Here is a 19,835-nt window from a genome sequence, read left to right as displayed (position 1 = left end):
CAAGTGCTGCACACAGTTAACATTAGATGAATGCATATCCAGTGCCTCAGTGAAAAGGATCTTTTTTTTTTCCTTTTAGTTAAGCAGAGTGCAGATTCTTTATCTTTTGAGTATTTCTTATTGGAATTATCTTCGGTCAAGTATTGATGGTGCGCCAACAGCTCTGTCTACCAACTGAGCTCAGGAGAATGCAAGGGTGTTTGCCAGGCTTTCTGAATGATGAAATGTACTTTGCTGAAAAGAGTAGGCATAGCTGAGGATAATGAAAACTTTTTTTTTTTTTTTTTTTTTTTACCTTGAGGATCTGTCCGTCAAGATCCAGCACGTACACGGTGATCTCCACATTCCTGGCCACACTCTTCCCGCCTTTCTCAAACTCTCCTTTCTCCAGCGTGATGTAGAGGTCGTTCCTCATTTCCCCTGCGGAGATAAGGGAGGTAAAAGAAACCACGAGACATCAATGATGCATACAGGTAGGCATTTGCAATGATTTATCTGCAGCTTGTTCTCTATAAGGGTGCCTGACTCATTAGCATATCCTTCTCCCAGAAGCATCATTAGCACAGGAAGAGATCGTATGTAGCTTAGTAGCAATTATAGTTTTTTTTCTGTTGACATGACCTTTTGACCATCAGATCATAAAAGACGAAAAGAGAGAAGAAAAATTAATATATTCTAAAATGTTCTGCTGTGTTTTCCATGGTAATGAAACTAGTCTCACATTATTAAATAAACATGACTGAATCCCAGTTTTATCATACTAAAACTATTCAAATGATATCTTTAATTCAAGTAAATGGAGAAAAGGGCATATTAGGTTAAAAGCTGTGCATATCTGTCAGGCAAAAAGCATCTGACATGGCAGTTATACTGTCAGAGAGGCTGACTTGACCCTGTCATCCTACTGACACAGATGTGGGGTGAGGAGGTCGACATAGAGCGCAGAGAGAAGAAGGCAAGGAACATCCTGGGGAGAATTCAAAAGGCAAAAGGGCTGGGGTTGACACACATTGTGAGCTGGGTAGTTTCCCATTATTTACAGTCACTTACAACTCCCAAAAAAAAGGGGGGAAACATACAAGTTGAGGTGCTCATTATGCTCTCTGAGGCTCGTTTTCCCCTTGCATCCACACTTTTTGCATCCCAGGATTAATGTGGCGTTGGAAGCACATGCAGCCACGATGAGACTCTCAGGCAGGTGCTTCCTGCAGGCCAGGTGATTCACAACAATAACAGGAGGCCATATAAACATGACACATACAAGGGCATCCTCACACACTAACACACAGACACACACACACACACACACACACACACACAAACTGTCGTCAAACACCTTTGCAGAAGCCCCATTACCTGCCATGGTGTCTATTAGCTCTATCTGCTGCTCTCCATTTCTACTGACAGATATATGAGTTGTGCGCTGTAATGCTGCGTGGGAAAATCATATACACTCAGTTGGCATATTTTCCTTGTTGGAGCAAAATACAGGAAGTTTGTTGCTGAAATAGCAGAGCAACCTGGTAGAGAGAAAGGTATCAAGGTTTGATTCCCACCGATTTTTTTTTTGGTATGATACCAATATCTATATTTGGGAGTAAAATACTGGCAGCCATAGACATGCATTTTTAGCAAGGAAGCCGTTAATGCGGTAATGAAATATTTATGATACAGATATGTGCTAAAGACATGATATTTTATAATTTAACAGGACGCGTGCATATAACCATCACCTCAGCTACTCTGCCTGTTCACTTCTATACAATGAACTGTAAATAGCTGAATTTTACACAATGAAGTCAGCTGAACAAACTATTTTAAAGGACTGTATTGGAATGATCTCAGGTGCTTTTTACTGCAATATGTGCTATGTGTCTTTGTTGCAAACATACACACTGATATGCACTTGCGCACTCGTACAACAAGCAACTCGTTCCAAGTTCCTGAAATATTTCTTTTACGACAACATCTCAAGGTCTGGGCTTCCATGAAAGCAGCCAAACAACACACTAAACAACAAATTACCCCTGTAAAGTAGACCCGGGCACGACTTTTCAAGGAATTAAAATGCTCCTTCAGCCCAATGCTGTCTATGTTTCCACCGTGGTCTAAAGACCCGTGAAGGTAAGGCAAATTAGTTCGTTTTTTCCTGACTTTTTGTATGTTAAAAAATGTCCCTGGAAATAAATTTAGACCCTGGTCCACATGGTCGAAATACAGACAGTTCCTGAAAAAGTTCCTAGTCCTGCAGCAAAGTTCCCGTGGTGGAAAAGGGGTTGTAGATTACAGCTGAGTGTGCCTGATTTCCTTCTATAGGGGAAGAAACAGAGCAGTGCAACAAAGCACTGTGGGTAAGAAAGAGGATACAGTCGGCCTGACACTATAGACCACGTTCCCTATACATCCTGTATGTGTGTTTGTGTGTGTGTGTGCATGCGTGTGTGTGTGTGTGTGCAGGCATGCTCATCATATCTCTATCTCTAGGGCCCAGATTGATTTTCTGCTCTTAACAACGGTTACCGTGGTAACCCTGAAACATTCTAAACACACATGTATTCGTACTGATGCTGCACACACACAGACACACAACACAGGAAGACAGAGACAGACGGGGACAGTTTCCCAACATATAAGAGCAACAGGGGGAGGCGGGCAGGGTGGCAAGGTGGGGGGTGGGGCAGCTGGGTGCAGAGGAGAGCGTGCTTCTGTCGGGGAAAGACTCAGAGAAAGAGAGAGAGAGAGAGAGAGAGAGAGAGAGAGAGAGAGAGAGAGAGAGAGAGAGAGAGAGAGGAGCAGTTTTCCTAGCCCAGGGGCACACTTACACCAGCAGAACGGGCGAGAGCGCTCGACATTAAGGGTTTGTAGCCAGACAAAGACAAAGAAAGACACGGAGAATATAAATCTGTCTTAGTGAGGCACTGAGGGACCTGCAGCCAGTGGTTCCACTTTATCTGGGTGACCAGGCTCTACTCCTCCCGTATTCAAAGGAAGAGCTCTCACAAAAAAAAGTGTGCCCTGATGTCCATCTTTCATGAATGAATGAAGAGACAAAACGCCCAAGTTTTGTTTCATTTTTAATTCATACATTTTCTTTTTGCACAGCGCTGCACGCACCGAACATATCCATAGCTTAAATATGCATGTATGCATTTTCTACTTACATGCAATAGTTTCTTTTATCTTGCATTCAGATGGGTGTACATTTGTAACCAAGGCAACTAGACTCCATTCTGCAAAGCCTGAGGGTCTCTTCAGGAGCCTGTGTCATTACACAGTGTCATTTAGAGAAGCAGCTCTCTAAGTGATCCCTATCTACCTGAAACAACCTGAATATTTCATCTCTCTGAAGGCACCCTAAGGTGGAATTCAAATAGTGCACTCAAACGCACGCATGTGATAAGTAGGGTTGTAAGTGTTGCCAAGGCAACCAGATATGATGAGGCAGAAGAAAAACAAAGTCAAAGCCTATACCCCCAAAAGGTATCTGTTAAATACATGAGGCTAAAGTAACAACCAGTGGCATTTTCGTGGAAATTAATTGTGATTAAACCTATATCCAGTTCAAGAATGAGTTAATTTGCTTTTATAAACGCCAATGGCATGTGGGTCTTTCCCAGGAAGCATAAGTATTCATCATGGCTGAACAGACAAAGAAACAAATGGGAACACTGCAGCAAAGACAGTTTGGCACCAAATCTGTTGCCAAGATGAGAAAAAAAGAGAGAAAGACAGAAAAATGGTGCTTGGATTATCATATTATCAGTTTAAAATAACAAAACATACATCCTGTGTAATAACAGTTAACCAGTGTTTGCTTATGTGATTGTTTTTTTGGTCCTTCTGATCCTGACGGTTCAATTCTTAGCCTCTTGCCACTGGCTTCCAGTACGTTTTATAATTGATTTTAAAGGTCCTTTTAATTACTTATAAGACACTACATGGTTTGACTCCTCAGTAAATCTTCATCCCATATTCCCATCATATCTTTTACTCTTGTATGTCCCTGCTCACACTTTGAGGTCCAGCAGGGGCCCTTCTTCTGACTCTGGGCTGGAGACTAACGGGGATACGGCTTTTGAAATAAGAGCCCCGAGGCTCTGGAACACCCTGCCTGAGGAAACACAGCAGGCTGACTCAGTGGCTTCTTTTACATGTAAGCTTAAAATCTGCTTTTATTGCACCGCCTTCCCTGATTTCATCTGTTTCTAGTTTTTATTCTGTTCAAAGGTTTTGCCATGTTTATTTTTTGATGTAGTGTACTTTTATTCTTTTATGTACTTCTACTCTTTTATTGCTGTGTTTCTGTGTCATGTTTTATGTGTTCTTGGCTTGCTATGTGAAGCACTTTGTAACTTTCTTTTGATAAGTGCTAGATAAGTAAAGATAATATTATTATTACCACCATTTATTTTCTTGAAGTGGCTCAGTGCTCATTGAAATTTAGTTCTGACTTGTGAAAACACAAACTGAATGGTCATCTAACTCAAGCTGGAAATCCAGGTATCATCTCAAAGCCATGGTTTCTATTTCTATTTCTATTTCAGTCCAAGTAATGTCAAAGAACACAAATGGTAAAGAAGAAATCACCTTTTGCTGTTTGCAGTAAGAACTCGGTCGATGTAAAAGTGACCGCAATGTTGTCGGGGTCAGAAAGTCAGAAATTCTGAGTTCTAAGCTGACACAAAGGCAGCATCAGGGTTTGATTTTAAAAAAATAGTTTGATCAATATCCAACTTATTCATCCATTTTGGAGTGTACTTTGAACTTTGCCAGTCCAGATGCTGAAGCCCAACAGTATACAATGTGTGTGTGTGTGTGTGTGTGTGTGTGTGGTGTTTTACCTGGCATGATGACATCCGAGAAGCCCAGTTTCCTGGTGATGGACACACCCCTGGTGAAGAGGACCATGTACTCCCTTCTCAGCTGCTCTATGTCCCCATGGAGGAGCTGGAGAGCCACTGCCAGGCCTGAGAGAGAGGACACACACACACACACACACACACACACACACACACACACACACACACACAAACAGAGGTATTATAATATGCAGGCAGGAAAGTGGAAATATCTGGTTATACAGAACATCCTGTAACTGTAAAAAAAAAAAAAAAAATCCTTTTTTCTTGAGAGACTAATAAAGTACCACAAAAACAAGTCTATAAATGTCCAAATAGCTGGAAGTCATAAAAACAAAAAACAAAACAAATGCTTTTTTAAAACTGAGAAACTGATTCCTGTACTACAGTATATATGCCAGCACATTGCTTTGGTTTGCACTAAAACACAAACTAAAGCCACAAAATATAATCCTCAAAATCTATCCTGATATTACATTGCAAGGGCTCAAAAAAAAACTGTTTTCACAAGAGCAATTTTCAACTTTCATTACAACTCTGTGGACTTTTGAGTCACTGAACTGCAGCTGCACCAGCCCACGCAGAAGCACATACACCAAAACATATACACTCAGCACGAACACACAACACACAGACAGCGCTTTATGTGTGTGGCAAGTGCACACACACACACCCATAAACCCCCACACACACACAAACAAAAAAGCAAACAGACCATGAGTCATCACTGGCACTTTCTTTATTAAAAGAAAACCGCGCATGAAGGCCGTCGTCTTGATTCAGTATCCTTATTCAATAATTTCAAATGTCAGTGGGGTAGAATTAAAGCCCCGGCTTCTATTTGCAGCTCTGAATGCATCTCCCTGACATGCGTGTGTGTGTGTGTGTGTGTGTGTGTGTGTGACCACACTGATGAATGAGTGTGTTCGGAAAAAAAAAAAAAGGAGAGACAGATACTAGACACAAACAGCAAAAGAGTGTAAAGTATGTGAGATTAGAGTTGAAGTTGGGGAGGTCGTCGTGAAAAGGTTCATTAACTCTGAGAGGTTTATCTCACGGAATCAAGAGAGTGTTGTGACTCGACTACAGATCTGTAAACAAAATAACAAACCACGCAGCACCGTAGCTGTGTGATGAGCGGGCGACATCTCCAAAACTCAAACACGAAGAAGAGGCAAAGACGCTCCACTTTTAACCCACTGATTTTCCCTTAAATTTCCCCTTACGTAGCTTCAAAGTTACATCACACTTTATGATATTATACTGAATGACGTTTCAAACTGGCTTGAGCATTACATCAAATAGAAAATTGTCTTAATGTCTTCTTAATGCATCGGTTTATAAACATTTCCCCGTAATTCAGCAGGACGTCGGGTGTCTTTGGAAGCTTTGGTCTCTCCACTGGAATTGGAAATAATCCTGTGGGTTACAACAAAGCTCGTCTATGCAGCATGCATTTCTAATGATGAACACAAGAGTTGAAGAGGCTAGTGCACTCAGTCCATCAACTATATGCGTTCAACTGTGGCACAAAAGCCTAGTGGGACATGAAAGGAGAGTCCCATTAGGTTTGGGGATATTTTTTTTTTTTCCCTACACAAACCTATCTGCCTGCTCTATAATGTGAATCAAGCCTGTGGCACTCATACACACATGTAAAACAACAACACACACACACACACAGACACATGCACACACACACACAAACACAGGCCCTCAAAAGCAACGCTACAATTAGGCGAACCAGCTTCATTGCTATTCTGTCCAGTGCGTGGAGCTGACACAGACAAAAACACCCCCACCTCCGCTGTCCTCAGCCCACCCTGCCTGCCTGTTCACAAACTCAAAGAGAGAAAAGCAAAAAAAAAAAAGAAAAAGAAAAAGACAAGAAAAAAAAAAAACATGAAACAAAACAGCGAGTTGTGTTGTCACAGTGTTTCTGTCACTGCCTACGCTTGCATGTAGGTGGCACCTGAATTATCAAACTGACCTGACTCATACAGTCAGTAGCCAGACTCTTGCTGTTGGATTAAAACTGCTTCTATCCACATGAAAATAATTGGCGTGAGGCTCTGATAATACTGGACTTTTATTTATTTATTATTTTTTTTCTCCATTAATCAGATCTAAGATGCACTCGGCGATTTTATCCGACCACTAGATGGCATCGAGAGCAGCAACAAGTTTGGATGTCAACACTTTGTATGTAAATTCTCTCCCTGCCACCCTAAGTTTACGTCCCAACTCCCCGCAGGCTGATAGCAAAGCCAAGCCGACCACTGAAGCATCTTGTCTCTCTCATTTTGCCTTAAATACCTCCTACAGAAAGTTTTTTGGCTTTTCGGCTTAGTGCCACCACTGAGTTGCTGAGCTTACTCGCGTCATGGATTCAGCAATTGTTTATTTTCAGGAATGGGAGAGGGAGAGCTTTTCTTTTAAAGAGTAGGAGGAGGAGGCGGGAGAAGCTGGAGTCTGGCACGGATTTTGGCCTCAAACATCGTCATGCCGCACAGCCAGTCCATGTTGCCATACCGAATCAACTGGTATTCGCTTAAATATTTCCACGGAGAACACACTCATTTCAAGATCGGTAATAGCTTCTGAAATCACATAGTGCAGGTTTATGGATTATTAAGGTACATATACACAACACTGCTATGTCTCCTCATCTATTCTCTCGCTCTGCTTGATTACTTCCTTCCGTCCATCTCTCTCCCATTTGATGGGCTAAAAAAAACTTCCACGTAAGTGCAAACAGGTAGAGAGAGAGAGAATCAATGGCTGTGTCCTATTTGTGGATTATTAGACTACATGTAATCCAAAGTGACTGTCATCCATCTCTGGCCCTCTTGAATACCCAAACAGCCCTCATTATACCCTGGGAAAGAAAATGGATTATTAGACTTCATGTAAACAAAATAACTGTCGCTCCTTGTAGACTCTCTCCTCTCTCTCTGTCTCTCTCTCTCTCTCTCTCTGCTTTATATCTTAAGAGCAGTGCATTCATCTCTCCCCAGCTAATTGGCTGCTAATGAGGGACTTCTGGCACACTGCCAGGTCTGCTTAAGAGCAGACCCACACAGTGAGACTACTTCAAACACACACAATGGTACACACACACACACACAAGCAAGCACAAAGACACATTGCACACCTACTTGCACACTCATAAATACAAACCACGTATTCCCACCTCTGCAAACACACACACACACACATGCGCGTGCACACACTAACACATATAACATTGTCCCACTCCACTGCACACTTTGTTTTAATTGTCCTCCTGACAGTGTAAGTGTAATGAATTGAGGTCCTTAAATTATGCATGGTACTCCACCGCGTCTGCATGCAGGTTTTTACAGGGAAGAAACTGGAAACCCAACACTGACCTGTGCACTACAGATGTTTCTTTCTTTGTTTTTTTTTTCAGTATGCATTTGTTGTGTGTGATAATTGATCCATGCACGGCATCTGTTCTAGCACCACAGCAATTTGCCCATTCAGATGAACTGACTTTTAACATAAAGATGTACTATGTGAACATGCCCTGCAAATTATGTTTTGCATCATGTTTGAGTGTAGAAGAAAATGAGGAACTGCTAAGATTTAGGGACTTAAGAAAAGGAAACAAAAGTTTAGCTGCCAGTGTTTCCTCAAACTCAAACACCATATAGGAATAGAAACAAAACAAACAAACAAACCAAAAAACGACCTCCTATTCTGTGCTCATTATTAAAAAGATACATCTGTGTATTTGTACTTTGTGAGAATGACATGTCACGCTCCTCCCACCCTGCCTTTCCTGTCTCTGTCTACTGTCACTATCAAGTAAAGAAGAAACGCAAAAAAAGAAAAAAGAAAAATCATGAGTTGTACCACCCAATAATGTAATTGTGCCTGAAAATGTAAAAAAAAAAAAAAAAACATATCAGTCAAGAGATTTTATTACATTATTGGCAATTACATTATCGGGTTTTATTACATTTTCAGGAAAATATTACATTACTGGGTGATACATAAGTTTTACTCTGATGTAAGCCAGGTATGATTCATGTTTTTATTTATTTATTTTTGCCTATTTATTTCAAATGGATTTTCATTCCAACTCCTAAATCACATGAATTATGAATAGCACTATATTCTTTATCATTGTGACAGCAGACCTGCAGCTTCCCTCTAATACGCTTTGGAGTGCTGGGTGCAGAGGCGAATCAGGCGTTCGGCAGGAAACATGTCTTCAGCTGACAGGTACTCAATGGCAAACATCCCGGTGCTTCTGATAAGCAGTGCACGGCAGCCGAGGACTGTAAAGCATTCGAATAATTCACTTATAGCAGAAAATTGATTGAATATTCAATCACGCTGTTGCAGGAATCTGTATACGTGCACGTGCTGCCAAACAGGGACCTAAAGCAGGTCCGTGAATCTTTGCAAACTTCAGAGAAAACATATTCCAGTGAGACAACAGTGTGCTGTATTATGATGTGCCTCACCATTGATTTCAGGTCAATTTGATATGTAATTTTTAGCGCCATCCTTCAGCCAGTGAATCTGACTTGGTTACATAATGAAAACGCTGGAACAAAGAGGAAAGCTGCATAAATTTCCTCAAAATCTGAGCAGTGGAGTGTGAGATATCGTATGTAGCGGCTGAGCAAATGTGAACAAACAAGCGGGCACTCCGATTTATCTACCAGTTAGCAAACAGTGTGTTGAAGGAAATTTTCTTTTCGCCTCAATCTCCACTTAGCTGTTTTAAGTACCATCTCTCTCTCTTTCTGTATTTAACTGTTTTCCGACTTGGCAGGTGCTGACCAATCAAACAGAAGGCATCAGTTTCAATCAGCCATTCAGAAGCCTTCCTCAGGATACTTGCCTCTACCCTCTGCAAAATGTTGTCCTTCAGGTTTCATGTTGTTTGACCTGTTGTTTGCTACACAAACCTAAATTTTGTTGTATTAGTTAGTTAGGAGCAGGTATTTTGTTTTATTCTATGGGCTGTATGGCTAAGTAGTCTTCTGCTTCTTAGTTTTTTTGTTTTGGTTTAATGAATTTCATTTCTTTTTCAAGAACATTTGTCTTCATTATTACAAAAGACTGTAAATATTGTAAATGTTTACATCTATTCACTTTTTTTTCCAGTACAAGTTGCAAGACAGAACATATATATTCTGTCATTGTGTTTTTTCCTCCCACGGGCTCATCCATCTTGTCATTATTATTAGTAGTAGTAATAGTAGTAGGAGTAGTAGTATGATAATTTTTTTCAATATATAACAATCTATCTAATGTTATATTCCTATACTCCATACACTCTATGTACCATGGCTGTAACAAAACTTCTACTCTGCTATGTCTATATTAATCATCTTAACAAAAAGCTTAAAAATTTAAATCCTAAATCCACCAGTTGTTTGCTTTCCCACACAGTTTTTACATAAGAAGCATCTGCACTGTTCATTGATGGAGCTTGACAGCTAAAATGCATTATTTTATCCGCATGTGTTATCTGTATTAAATCAGCTGACAGTAATCCGTGATAATGCAGCCCATCAAGAGCATAAGTAGCAAACTGATCTGATTTTAAGTACTAGATCAAGATTTTGTTGGACTTAAATATGAGAAAGGGGAAACAGTAAACTACATGGTTGGTTGCCATCTGAGCAGGATAATACAGTTTTCCATTCAAGTGCCATTCCCCTGGTTTATTTTTTTTATCTGAAATTAATTTTGACTTCTCGCGTGCTTATCAGTTCACATGTGCTAACAGCTTTACATCTCCATCCATTCGAAGGCGAGTCTGTCATATGGGATTCTGGCTGGATGCTGCACTTTCTATTGTTATTGTTATTAACCGGCATGGCGGGAAGACGCCGCTCGGATAACGGCAAGTGCGCTAGATGACTTTGTGTCAACCGATGTAATTACTGCGTCCCTCCAAGCTCATGCAAGATCACTCATGATTAGTTAATATCCCTGAGTTGCGTGACTTCTCAAGTAATTATTGGCCTTGTGAGGGAAGGTGGAGAGAGGAGCTGACTCAGTAGATCAGTCTCAGATTTTTGCAGTCTCGCTAGGAGATTCCCATAATCCCCATCTTCTCCTTTCTCCCTGGATTGCGTGCTGATAGTCCTCATCCAATTATCAACCTTTCTCTGTGACAAGCTATGCAGGATAGGAATCTCCAAAGTATTATAAGAGATCATTATCTAACGTAAAAAGATGCTGAGCTTGGTTTACACTACAAATGAGCAGTTTCTATGAAAATAATAGCCTCCAGCAAGCTTCCACAAACAAATTTATGCAAATCAGCTTTGTGACAAACTTCTGGTGAGCTGTTGATGATTGCTTTTAATTTGATGCCACAGCTGCAAAGCGGTAACAACAGTTTGTGGCACTCTGTTTGGCTTGAAGCAAGTATTAATAATATCAAAATCATGATCGATGATTTCCTTTTGCTTCACACATTTACATTTCCTTCACCGCAAATTACAGCTGAAGAGTGCAATTCCAATCTAGAGTTCATTTTGTGCAGTCTGTCATTTTGTAAGAATATAGGTGTTTCTTCTGAGCCATGCTGCAAAAGCACATCGTCTCTAGATTTCTGACCAACTCCATCTTGTTGAAAAAAGTGCAGTATGTGATTTGACCACTAGATGGTATCATCAGTACAAACTCTGTAAAAACACAAATCGCACACACACAAATGCATACAATAAAGCGTATGTCCAACTCGTCAGCCGCCGGTTGAGAACCAAAAATAAAGAAAAAAGTGTGTTTTATGATGGAGACGGTGGATTTAACTTTCAGAAGACTCCGGTTGGATTACTTGGATTAGTTCGCCCCAGAGCTTCAGTCTGGAAAAACGCTGAAATGAACAGTTTATGTCACTGCATCGCTGATTTACGAAGCTTTCTGTTTGTTTGGAGTTTGGTCAAGTGATTTTAACTTGGCTACACACAGCACATGTTTGAACAAAAAAAATGTAAAATCTAGTCATTAGTCCCATTGTTAGTTTGCTACGATAATGTTCAACAGCTTGAAATGTGTGTGTGTGTGTTAGCCTTCTAACACCAGACTCACCACCTCACTAATCCGGCATCAGCCTGGCTATGTGTGCGTGTGTGCGTGTGTGTGTGCTGGTGAGCAGAGGGAGGGGAATTTACCCTAGAACAGATCAAAGCAGCCAGACCAGCTTAGCTATTTTCAGAACTCAAAATTTCAGTAGCCCTGACGGTAACTGGTATGAATCAGCAACACGTGTGAACCCTGGTGCTGTTTTATGGTTATTAGCACATTTGAACATGCAAATTAACACATTTTGTACTTAATTCTGAGCCGCACAGCTTGCACCAGGCTCACCTAGTCTTCTTTCAGTGAAGAACACAGCTCTTCATGTGCACCTCGAAATTTCTCTGATGTAAAAAGGACTAAATGTTCCGATTTCCTACCAACCTGTTGCTATGGGAAACTGCTGATGCTGTTGTTCAATATGGAGGGCATGCATCTATTTATAAAATCATTTGAATGCATATGCAACCCCTCTGGGCTCCCTGCAGAGACCTTGTGAAGATTGATCTGCTTCCTAAAGAGGAACTTCACTCCCACACTCCTGCTACTCAGACTGACCAGAAACTGACAAGTCAGAGACTGATGATGCAACTCGAGCCGCCGCGCTTGTCAACAGCACACAGACCAAAGTTGAGGGTATCATAAGGAAACCACTGGAGAATTGACAGGGTTGAATATTAATTTTGTTAGCATGGGAACCACAATTAAATGACATTGACCGTGTTAAAAAAACAAACAATCAAAAAAAAAACAGCAACAGTTCAAAGCAAGCATCAAAGCAACAGTTTCATACTCCCGGTTTTGTGTTTCAGCCGAAGATAAAGGTCTGAATGCGAAGACAGAACAGGATGTGGTTCTTACCGGTGTTGGAGCCAGACAGGTTGTATCTCGAATTGGCCTTCTTGATGATATTCTCATGGATCTGGTACCACTCACTCTCTGTGTTACACCTACAAGACAGATAGAAATGTACAAATGAATTAAATTTGAAAAAAAAAGGGGAAAAAAATTATACTATTCTTTTCTGGCAGCTGTGAACATTCTGCAGAAATGAGACTTGTTGCTAGTTTGCTGTGAGGGTGCTGTGGCAGTGACCCTTAAGTTTTTCTGGATAAGAGCATCAGCTAAATGCCTAAGATGTAAATGTAGAATGAATCATGAATCATCATAACCTAAGAGGCTATGTAAAAACAGAGCATTAAAAACAAAACAAAGAAAGTTAAGTGATTTTGACTACAAACAACACACAGTATCTTCAATTGTTTGTGTTTAGCGTTTAACTGGGGCAGATCGATTAAGAACAAATTTTTACTTACAATGACGACTTGTCTGGACCTAATTCTCAAGACAGAGAGAACTTTAATTCTAATCCAACTAATACCTCCCCGGTGTTAATGACAGAGTCGGTGGGGGTATTTTTTTCTGGGCTAAGTCTATTTGTCCAGTCAGTCCATTCCAGCTGTAATTTAGGTCAAACTACTGTGTCAGTGGTAGCCTTGTCTGCACCCTGGGGCAACGTGCAGACTATGGTAGACCACAGAGTGCTGTTGCTGCCATTTGGAGGATGTAAAAAAAAAAAAAAAAAAAAAAAAAAAAAAGTGCTGACCTTGTCAGGTACAACAAGAAAAAGTGCATACACTCTCATAATGTAATGCATAATGGGGACAGTGACTTCCCTCCATGTAACACGATTGCACAACTGCTCTGACAGGAATATCTAACAAGCACTGACTGCTAAAGAGGGACTTCACTGGAACATGACATAATGTTTCAAACACACTTTGCAGCTTATATGAGGAAGTTTCAGCTTTTAAAGCGGCTGTAAACAAATCACTTAAATAGGGATGCTACAACTTATCACTGTCCTTCATAAATTTCATTTTAAATTGCAACAGTTTTCAAACTTTATACTTTATAGAGGGTATGTTTCCATGTCTACAGATCTATGCTCTTTGAATGCAACACTGCATTTGAGCGAGTGGTACATTAGTTAACAGAGAGCAGTTGATACTCCAGCAATAAAAGTGCCTAAGAACAGCACTGTGTGATCATTCTGGATACCTCAAAAATGACCAGAATGTTTTTCAAGAAAAATGATATCTTGATATAATTTGTAAAATGTGGTGATGATAAGCGGCTGCCAAAAAGCCAAACACATGTAACAACATCACCGTCTACTCATCTATGCACTGGGGTGTAACTCAATCAATGAGATTATTTCTGCCTCCAGAGGCAGCTCTGCCTCCTTTTATACAACTCAAATGATTTTTTTACACATCAGCATGCAGTGCCAATGTCAGCTGTTGGCAGGTAAAGAAGGCATGACTGAAGATGCCAGCACAGTAATAAAAAAAAAAATAAATAAAAAAAGTCATTTAGTGTCAAATTCTCAAATGTTAATATCCTGTTTTCTTGAAATAAGGTAAATAAAAATGTGCCAGGATGAGATAATCCTACTTGGTTTTTTTTTTTTTTTCGGGAACAAGCATAAATATGTTTAGACAAACTATAATAAGGCAGATCAGTTCACTAGTATCAAGAAAATAACACTTGATTCAAGAAAATTCTTGAAACTAGTTTACTGTTGGAAACAAGTAGGCTTATCTCATCCCGCTGGCAGATGTCTTTCACTTGAAGGAAAGAAATAGAGACAAAAGAAAATAAGAGATAAAATGACTAGTTGGAGGTTTTTGCCATGCAAATTGTCCTCTGATGTATAGCATGGTGCAAAGAAAGGACTCAACAGTGAAATATCAACCGACTCAGTTGGTTTCAGTGACTTACGCATAAACCTTGAGCAGGTGGTCGTCCTTGGAGTCAGCAGTGAGGAGATCTGCAATGCTGACTACAGCACAGCCGAACGGCCGCCTGTACTGTACACTGCATAGGTTCTTCTTCTCGCCCGCTCCCATCCTCCCTGCACACACACACACACAAACACAAACACACACACAGACATGCACAGTCAATATAGCACCATATTAAAGCCAGAGGGATCAAACCAACACCCGGTGCTCAACAGGAAAAAAGCAGCAACACCTTGCATCTCACCTATTCTTATGATGTGTACAACAATGTAGACATCCTTTCTTAGATCACTGCTGCCCAGATCCTGACAAACAAGACAAAACAGGAAAACATATTTGAGAACACTTCATCTCACACTCAGTTATATAACACAATCTATGTGATAGGCCTGCGTAGCACTGACTCAGCGCCAATTTGCTTAGATGTTAAAGTGTCAGCCTAATGGAAGATGATTTAGGTCGACCAGAGAGGGTTAGTGCTTTACATAGTTTTACAGAGCTCAGTACCAGCTCCTGTCAGCAGAGAAACCCATCCACCACTCACCACAAAAAGAGTGCATTGTCTCTCTGTCTTCTCTGGCGACTTGGGCACCCCGCTCTTATTCAGCCTGACAAAGAACCGTTCACTGTAGAGGAGGAGAGATGGAGGGAAATATAAGAGGGATTTATACACAGGGAGATGAGTGGGGTTAGCAGTGATGGGTGGGGGGGGGGGTCATCATGAACAACTGAATCCAAGAGTTACAGGAGAAGACGAAAGATTAGAAATGGTGTCACAAATATCAAACACAGAGCTGGGGGAAGTGGAGAAAGAGCATCAAGTTCAAACTTCAAACCAAAGCTGTCTGAAACCTTGAAATAGAAGACAGGGAATAAAAAGAGAGAGAAATGTAGAGAGAAAAAAAACATCGAGAGGGATACAAGGCAACAGAGAGAGAGAGCCAGATATATATCTAAAGCTTGGATTGCTCAGCCAAATCCCCAACAAAGGAATTTTGTAACATATCCGACAAATAGCACATTCAAATGCGGCCTCTCCGTGACTGAATAAAATATTCATCGGGTTGTGGGTTCTCTCTGAGACATTTTAACCCAGATACCGGACACAGAGAGGGGTAATAACAAAACCTGACTTTGTGCAACATCAGTCAAGTCTGTACCGTGTAGGCTGAGAGTGATAGACAGAGACCTGTCTCTCCTTTGAATGAGTAGGAAAGTGAGAAAATGCAGCGCGCGGGTGTGGAGTCATAACTGTTGAAAGAGTGTTTTAATTTGAAGTCAATAGTAGAAGGTCAGTGCACAGAAGCTGTTGTTTTCTCATCGTGTGGTTGTTGCTGCCTTTTGGTTCCATTTCCACAAGGAATTGTTTGCAAAAAAAAAATGGAGAAAATTACAAGTTGGTTAAGATCAAAGTTGTATTTTGTCACATTAGTGCACCAGTTTAACTTTTAGTAAGTAATCCAAATACAAGAAGGGGGATTTCCATAATGGATGTCACTGTAAAAGCTACAGTATCGAGGCAACTGAACTGAAAAATGTTGGCTTTTTAGTTAATTAGAGCTAAAGACTACCATCATTTTGTTTGTGGTTTAGAGTCCCTGGGACAGTTTTTGTTGTTACTGCAGTCTTTTTTCCCCACCTTGCTATGAGCATCTGTTTTGTACAATCAATTTTACTATTTTCCTTTGTTTGGCCGTGAGCACCCAGTATTTCTCCTCATTCTACACGATTGGCAAATCTGTTGACAGGATTCTTGCCTTAATAACGCTGGATTTTCACGGTGTTTCCGATGGATTGCACACATCCCACAGAGAGCAGTATGAGTTGTGGGTCTTACAAAACCGAAACAAGGCTAAAATCTGAATTTCTACAGCCTCAAACTGTCCAGCAGTAATAACTCTGGCCTCAAATGCCCCGCATCCCTTTGTGCAGGCAGGGAATGGCGTGGGCAAAAAAAAAAAAAAAAAGAGGGGGAAAAGACGAACATGGATGCCTTTTCATTCTCTTTGTACTCTGCTCTTACTCCCTCTCTCTTTCTCTCCCTCTCTCTCTCTCTCTCTCTCACACACACACACACACACTCAAAGAGGGACAGCAGAGGCATCCTGCTGGGCCCGTCTCATCCTGGCTGGCGAGCCGAGAGCTAATCCAGTTAGGTGACTTTCACAGTCCACCGATAAGCAGAGAGAAAAACCTTGTAATGCACCAGCGCCTGACAATAAGCCAAGTCGCTGGCATGGCTAGCAGCACGGGCTACAGTAGGCTGGCCCATTCAAGCAGGAGCGGAATATACGCCAACAGATTCTGTAACACTTGACTTAATGCCGCGTGCAACTACAATAGATTACAATGCTTTCCAGTAGTCTGTGAGTTATTCAAAGTTCTCATTGCGAGCTTTAAAGCTGCATGACGCAAGTAAGAGGCTGCTTCACCCAGGCTGCACCGTAATCCCATGTTTTTGTTTAGATAGGGCAGTGCAGGCCAAAATTCCAATTAATGAGGAAGCTTAATATTAATTATGCAGGTGCTTAAGATATTTCATACATGTATTCCTTCAGTAAAGATTTCCTCTCAGTCATATTGGTACAAAGCGGTTCAGCCAGTTTGATTTAGGTTTGCTTGTTCTTCATTAGCTGCCCTTTGTAACTTTCCAGGCCATTTAGCCGGCCATATGGAAACGGATTCCTATGCATTAGACGAGAGAGCGAAGAGCGCTTTCCTGATCCCTAATTAACGCTCCATTGTTGAAACCCAAACCGCCAATTAACAGCCACAAAGACACACACATGCCTCTCTCTGTCTTTCTCACACACACACACCCAACCCCAACTCCTCTCTCACACAGCTGCAGTGTGTTGATCAGCCGAGCTGAGAGGGCCAGCGTCCCCCAGCGGGATCGTATCTCTCTCTATCACGGCTCCCATTAACATAGCATGAATGGCCGACTTCCCTCCCCTTCGGGTTTGGCGCGTCGCTCTCAGCGCTTGCCATTTCCTCTTTCTCTCCCCGATATCGACGATCGCATTAGGAGCTGTGCGCCGGCTCGACAAGGGGGAGGGAAGAAGGGTTAGTGAGTGACTGGTGTGTAAAATACTGGGTAAATTAACTGCCACTGCCACCGTGTAACCCCCCCCCCCCCCCCCCCCCCCCCCCCCCCCCTTCCACCAAAGCCCAAATCCACCCCCAGGGGCACCAACCCCACATGGAACGACGAGGAAATGACTCCACAATGGGAAATAGATGTACAGCAAAGACGTTTAGATAGGAACACACAAAACCAGGCGCAAGCTGATGCAAGCAAATAAAGAGAAACACAGCCACACATAGGCGGGCAGAGAGATGTTTAGCCAGACAGGCAGAGAAGCAGATAGACGGGAAGAGAGACAGGCAGAAAACAACATAAAGGGAGAGATACAGGCGCTGAGAGAGAGGCACATGCAGGGGCAGACCCACCAACCACATCCAGTCCTGCTTTGACAATTCACAATGGGGCCTCTGCAGTTCATACAAATGACAGTAGTACATGTACGCACACACACACACACACACACACACACACATGCACGCATACACACACTCTCAGTCATCCATGGCTTGTCCTTGTTAAAGCTGAGCGGAGAGTGGAGGGAAGCCTGTACAGAGTGCCGGTGTGACTGTGTGTCGACAGATCAGAGACAGAAATCATCAAGAGATCCTGGAGGAAGCAGCGAGGACGGACTTCATACAAGTGTGTGTGTGTGTGTGTGTGTGTGTGTGTGTGTGTGTGTCCGTGTGTGTGCGCAGAACAGCATGAGTGTTTACCTAGTGAAGATAGCAGCAGGATAATGTGAGAGCATGATACAATATGTTCCATATTTGTGTGTGTGTGTGTGTGTGTGTGTGTGTGAGTGTGTGTGTCTGGCTAAAGAGCTAGACAGGGGGTCTGTTTTGAACACAAAGAAGCTGCCATGGTGAATAGGAGCTGCTGGTGTTGGCGTGGTACTGAGACTACGGGTCGGACCCCCATCTGCTCTCAGACACACACACACACTCACACACTCACACACACTCATAAACCAACAGCAATAAGGGTTGCAACCGACTGGCCGCCTGCCAGTTAGCTTGCGTTAATGTGTGTGTATTTGTGTTTGCATGCGTCTGTTTATGTGTGGGACCAGACAGTGAGAGACAATCTTGGCCTGCTGCCATCTGGAGATTCTCCTTGAAGACAACCGAGGTGGAAGAACAGCCCTGCGATCACAACACACCAACACACACACACACACACACGCAGGAACAATGGCTGAGGCCTTGAACTGCCCCATCGCTCCACAACACCCCACCGCATTCCCGCCCCTCCACCCCCAGCACACACACACACACACACGCGAGAAAAAATGTAATTAACTGAGATAGAAAAAAAGATAAATTGAAATGAAATAATAGCGCTTTGTATGTGACCGGTGGCTATGAGCGCCCTTGTCTGTTTCTCCAAACCAGAGAGAGGAAACACTGATCTGTGAGCACACCTGTGTAGGCTTAATGTTCTGCTCCTTTTTTTTTTTTTTATTATTTTCAAAATTTAATATCATACTGTACACTGCCTGTTGTTTAATGCCATTTTCATATTGAGAAGCATTTCATCCAAAAAAAAAAAAAAAAAACTGTGACAGCTACATGTGTTTAAACTGATTTTATTCTGAAGCAGAGAATACGCTGTAAATCTGCTTCAAATGGATGACAGCACTTGAAGAGTCTAATTATGATTACCTGACTAAGATGTAGGAACTAGGAGAGGTAGAGGGAGACACAGAGAGAGAGAGAGAGAGAGAGGGAGAGAGGGAAGAGAAAGAGAGAGAGACAAAAAGAGAGACAGAGAGAAGAGCTCGGAGAGAAAATTAATATGATACTGTTGGCTGCTAATCACCCACTTGGAGACAAAGTACGGGTCGGGAGAAGGCACGAGAAATTACCTTCATTATCGCCGACTTCAGAGGTGTACGTTAAAAGGAGATGAGAGAGCACACTCAAATAGACCTTTCCTAATTGTGGGTGCTACTTATGCACCAACATATTGCGCACGTGTGTGTGTATTTATGCCGTGTCTATCTATCCT

The 19,835-nt window shown here is 41.8% G+C and overlaps 1 protein-coding gene across 3 annotated transcripts in view; it reads right to left on the bottom strand.

The window, feature by feature from the left end:
* Positions 1-19,835, bottom strand: part of dock4b (dedicator of cytokinesis 4b) — a 133,258-nt gene that overhangs the window by 62,571 nt on the left and 50,852 nt on the right. For all 3 annotated transcript variants that reach the window (XM_030045868.1, XM_030045869.1, XM_030045870.1), the window contains exons 9-14: positions 15,285-15,366; positions 14,985-15,045; positions 14,718-14,850; positions 12,795-12,883; positions 4,842-4,967; positions 296-420 (exon numbers count right to left, since the gene is read on the bottom strand). In XM_030045868.1, coding sequence (XP_029901728.1) covers positions 296-420; positions 4,842-4,967; positions 12,795-12,883; positions 14,718-14,850; positions 14,985-15,045; positions 15,285-15,366 — 616 coding nt within the window. The remainder of the gene's footprint in view (positions 1-295; positions 421-4,841; positions 4,968-12,794; positions 12,884-14,717; positions 14,851-14,984; positions 15,046-15,284; positions 15,367-19,835) is intronic.

Source organism: Myripristis murdjan, chromosome 23 (assembly GCF_902150065.1).
Source record: "Myripristis murdjan chromosome 23, fMyrMur1.1, whole genome shotgun sequence".
Classification (NCBI taxonomy): domain Eukaryota; kingdom Metazoa; phylum Chordata; class Actinopteri; order Holocentriformes; family Holocentridae; genus Myripristis; species Myripristis murdjan.
This window is presented reverse-complemented; position numbering and strand designations above follow the sequence as displayed.